Genomic DNA, 4,788 nt, shown 5'->3' with positions numbered 1-4,788 from the left:
GTACCTCATAGTGTCCTTGATGCCTCGTCTGAGGACACCCTGAGTGCTGTGTTGATGCACCGAGTTGGAGGGATTGAAGATCTGTGCCACAATCTCCGAGCAGGCCTTGGACTCCAAACCCAATGGATTCCCACTGCTGCACACTTTAGCCAAAGACAACTGAGAGGAACAAAGRAGACCAAATGTTAAAACGTGTTTCGGAACAGCTTTCGAGATCTTGACAGCTTGTTGAACTGTGCTGCACCATGATGACAATCTGGCTTGAATTTACTACYATAATAASAGTGATTTAGATGAGTCATATTATTATGATTCACTGGGATGAATTCAGGGGGGGGAACTAAATCCTGTCAGCATCTGTCAGGTTCTCTTTGACACAGCATAATAAATGTTTCAACAARAATTTTCAAAATGGAGGAGCCAAAACAAAAAGAGAGACTGAATGGTGTCAAAGGAAACTTTTGAGGAGCAAAGGGAAAACAAAACCCAGAGTGACACAACAAACCACGATGCATTTAAAGGCCTATGATCACCTGTGCTTCCCAGCATCCTTTGCCGGCGTAGTCCCTGAGGGTTCGCACACACTGAAGATACCTTCCAGGGTCGGACATCTGAATGAAAAAAAAAAACATGTTTAGCCTCATTTACCCCTTTATGTAGTTTAAAAAGCTTCCTTGAAAGCCAATGTCTTAAAAGTATTACTAACCAAAGACTTTCACATTTTGTCGTATTTAAATTTAAATATATTCCACTGGTATTTAGTGAAAATCCTTACTACGAGTTTATGTAACAAACAGCTCATAGGTTTTTCTTCCACATGAGCTGTGGACCTCTGCAGGCCCTCCAGAGCTACGCTATAGAGGTCTGAATACTTTTGCAAGGCAGTGTAAATCTAGCAGTCGCTCCAGGTTCTACTCAAGACGGAACCAAACTCACAGCCGCTTTCCTGCTGTGCTCCCACAGCAAGTATGAACTCTGCAGACAGCCGGCCCGCGACGACTCCTCCAGCATGGCTACGGCATCMGATCGCTTCTCTTCCTCCTGRAAAAACAGGCAGCACAGATCCAGATGTTCACGGCACGTATTTGGAGAGGAGCGTTTTGTTCTCGCGCTTCTGAGAAAGYGGCTGAATAACGGCGCCTGACACATATTGTTTCTGGCTAACACAAAGTCTCCTGATGTGTCATGCTGTCAAACAACAGAGCCCACTTGGGGGCTTTGAGTAACAGTTGCATAAAGAGAAGAAAGGCAGCCATTTGGCCTGCTTTCCTGGTGACTTGTCACAAGGGAAGGCACATTTATATTTTGTTAAGAGGATAACGAAAAAAAAAAAAAAAAAACTATCTGAGATGCTTACTCACTTCAAACAGGAGCAAAACTCGGGCCAAACAGTGCAACAAAGGGCCCCTCTTTTCCTGNTGATTCATTAATAGTCGAGCTGGGAAACTTGTGAAGACTAGTGCATTCACCCAGCTTTGCTTTACACAGCAGCCACTGCGTGTATGTCCATCTGTCTGTCAAAATGAATCCAAATGTGTCAGAATGTTTGCAGAGCTGTCAGGTGTCCTGAGTGTTTGTTTGGAGAACTAGTCAAGCAGAGAAGGTATGTACGCGTATGGAAAGACCAAAAAGACATMATGCTGGTGTCTTGAGGGAGCAGACAGACATGCTATCCCTGCTGCCTTTCGTTCCCTGTMTCCAGCTGATAAAGGAGTAGGGTGTGGCGTGTTTCCTCTCCTGAGTGCTGTTTCCAGAGGAACCAGCATTCCCAGCTCCGTCCTGATCCACAAACATTGAGAAGCCTGTGAWATTTGGCCCMATGCCCGTTACCCTATCTGACGATTACYCACCTGAGTGCAGGGAYAGGCTGGCTYGGACGTCCTCCGCCACCTGACGCACCACGCTGGAGTTACTGGGCACGTAGCCCAGCTGCAGGTCTCGTGGGATATGGCTGGGTAAAATGTTGACAGGAAAGCTCTCGTAGATGGTGGCATTTGGGTAATCCTGAAAAGGCACCTTCTGACGCAGCACAATGAGGATGCCAGAGAAAAGCAGCGGCAAGAGGATCTCCACCAGAGTTACCAGAATCTGACGTTTCTGGAGAGGAGAAATTGGAGAATTTTTTTCGATAGCAGTCAGCCAAGTTGAGACATAGATTAAAACAGAAATACGTGGAAATAAATAAAGTGTCTTGCTAACGTGTGCATGTCTTTCAGGTTCAGCAGGAAATCTAATGCACTTTAATATTTTAAAGTGCATTAAAATATTATTATTTTAACTCAAATTATTATTTTGACTTTTTGAAAATGCCGTAAAAATCCAGAATGCAACTGAACATCAAAATTCTACAGTTCCTTGGTTTGTTGCATAAAAAATCAAATAAAATACATTAAAGTCTGTTTTAGTGACATTTGGAAAAATTAAAACAAGAAACAAATACAAAAAAGTCAAATGTATTTTTATGGCACTTTCAAAAAGTCAMAATTATTTTAAAGTGCGTTAGATTTGTTTATCAGATTATTACTTTTATTCAGGAAAAAAAAAAGTTTGACCTCATTGACCAGTAGTTAAAGCATAATGTGAGTAGAACAGTTTCAGGACACTGGATGTTAATTTTCAAGGCCCAGTCTGTGTCATAACTGAAAATGACATCAGCATTAGATCATGTTTACGCAGAATCAATGAAAAATTGGACTTTACTTTGAAAGAAGGGAAGGGTGGATGATGTTAGAAGTNTAAAGTGTAGGAGGGAAAAACTGCTGTACTTACGTCCTTCATTGTACAAATAGGCAATCCCAAGTTTCACAGCAGCTTCAAAGTTCCCTTTCTCAGCAGCCCTGGAATCAGTTAATAATTTTAGTTAAAAATCCATCCGGAGAGCAATTATATTTATTCTTTTTTTACCCAGAAGAAGGATCTGTACCTTTCAAACAGCCATAAAACGTTAGGAGAKGGCCAGGTGTCTCTGAAACCGACTCTGGCCCATACACTGTTGTGGCTGTCAACAATATCCCGCAGCTGTGAATGAACCTACAACACATACCAAAGGATTTTAGATCCCATCAACAACAAGAGACGTCAAATATGGGTCACGAGTTTTTCCACTTACCGCTCTGACAGACAGGAGGTCCTCTGCAGAGAGACACTGGAGCACATAGAGAAGAATTTCCTCCGGTAGCGATAGAAGAGTTAGGGTGGACAATCGCTTACGAACCCGCTTCCGAGCCGGAACCGAGTAGCATTTTGAACAACGGCAGTGGACGACTAGAAGGAAGAAAGTTATGCAAAAAAAMYTTTWAWWAMCSKWWTTTYCMRYCMARRMCMRGSMAAMMRRWYCMWWTWMYTYMMMAWKKKRAMMARSMMYTYMMMWYSYWRKKSMAAWTTKGSMMMMMAAWTYYYMMYYYWAWKRMMARSCMAWWWTTWMMAWTYMWTTWAARRSMRKYYKSMRSCYKSYWRSMAAMYKKKRAMMRRMMWTYMAAAATGAACAGTGCAACAAGCGTTCCTTACAAATCTAATGACAACTGATCTGAAATAAATCTGGAWTTATGCATAGAGTACTCCAAAGTTACATTTCTTGTCATTTGGTGATGTGCAAGTAAAGCGAATTAATAACAATTTTAAAAAACATGGGCAACATATTACAATTTATACTGCTTTTCCTTTTGTAGCAAGAATTCTCATCTTATTCAATGAACAAAATAAATACTAATTGGTRYCAATACCTCAATATAATACAATTACTTTTTACATAAGGTTATCAGACAGGGAGCATATAGTAGTTCATGCCTACTATCGGCATAATGTTTAAAAAGAACAGTGGTGAAGTGTGATAAGTAAGTCACTTTTGAACATCTAAGAGAGAAACAGCACACTTTTCACTTGACATGACAGTTGTATTTAATTAGGATATTCAAAATTGGGTGAAATTATACTGAAAAAATGTCTTCAGTTGAAATTATAAATAAAATATATGGTTGAAGATATATATATAGCAATTAATCATACTTTTGCAGTAGAATAAAATTATCGATTTCCTGTAACTTTACAGTGAAAGTCACCCCCAGGKGGACCATTAAGGTAACCTAATACACATGCAAAACTACTTAAACTTTTTACAATAAAAGTACAAGTGATKATTTAAYTATTACCTGAAATAAAACGTTTTTCTTAAGYTTATTTGCTGCATTTAGGACCAATCTAACGACGGGGAACTAAGCTGCTGTATGGGAGAAGGCAAATCAAGTGAGCGCCCAAATTTCCCTCCCGTCGTCCAGTAAAGTTGGATTCAATTATCATTTAGTTTCACAAAGTTTAAACTCCGAATCTAGTTTGCAGCAGCTGCTACAATAAGAAAATAACATTTCTAAAAAGGGGCATGGGCTTGCTTCTTTTAAACATTTATATTTTGTCCTGAACTTACTGCAAAGTCCACAAGGAATCGATAAGTAATTCAAGATATGAGGATGCAACCAGTGAATTCTCGTAAGCCAAGACGATTAAATACTATCTTKAAACAGTTATTTTGTTAGCTATTATCTGTTGTCGTTAAGTAAGACAACTGAAAATAAGAATAGTTACTTACCGCCCGCTTTCATTGCAAGCAGACTGGTCTCTTCTTAGCAGGATGTAGATGCAAGACTATGCAGATGTTTAAACGTTACGATTGTAGAAGCTAATATTATTTAKACGTAAACCAGGGATACGATTATTTCTACACAGATTAATACTTATAAAACGTTACAGCTAATGTGAAGCTGCTGTAGCTGACTAATATCTAAACAAGGTACT

At 39.7% G+C, this 4,788-nt stretch overlaps 1 protein-coding gene across 1 annotated transcript in view; it reads right to left on the bottom strand.

Moving 5' to 3' along the window:
- LOC103460604 (uncharacterized) overlaps window positions 1-4,782 on the bottom strand; it is a 31,705-nt gene extending 26,923 nt beyond the window's left edge. Inside the window, exons 1-5 of the mRNA XM_008402849.1 lie at window positions 4,583-4,782; window positions 3,110-3,264; window positions 2,924-3,030; window positions 2,673-2,837; window positions 1,900-2,194 (exon numbers count right to left, since the gene is read on the bottom strand). Of these exons, the coding sequence (XP_008401071.1) occupies window positions 1,900-2,194; window positions 2,673-2,837; window positions 2,924-3,030; window positions 3,110-3,264; window positions 4,583-4,595 (735 nt within the window). The 5' untranslated portion in view covers window positions 4,596-4,782. The remainder of the gene's footprint in view (window positions 1-1,899; window positions 2,195-2,672; window positions 2,838-2,923; window positions 3,031-3,109; window positions 3,265-4,582) is intronic.
- Between the last annotated feature and the right edge of the window lie 6 nt (window positions 4,783-4,788).

This window comes from Poecilia reticulata, unplaced genomic scaffold (genome assembly GCF_000633615.1).
Source record: "Poecilia reticulata strain Guanapo unplaced genomic scaffold, Guppy_female_1.0+MT scaffold_262, whole genome shotgun sequence".
Classification (NCBI taxonomy): domain Eukaryota; kingdom Metazoa; phylum Chordata; class Actinopteri; order Cyprinodontiformes; family Poeciliidae; genus Poecilia; species Poecilia reticulata.
This window is presented reverse-complemented; position numbering and strand designations above follow the sequence as displayed.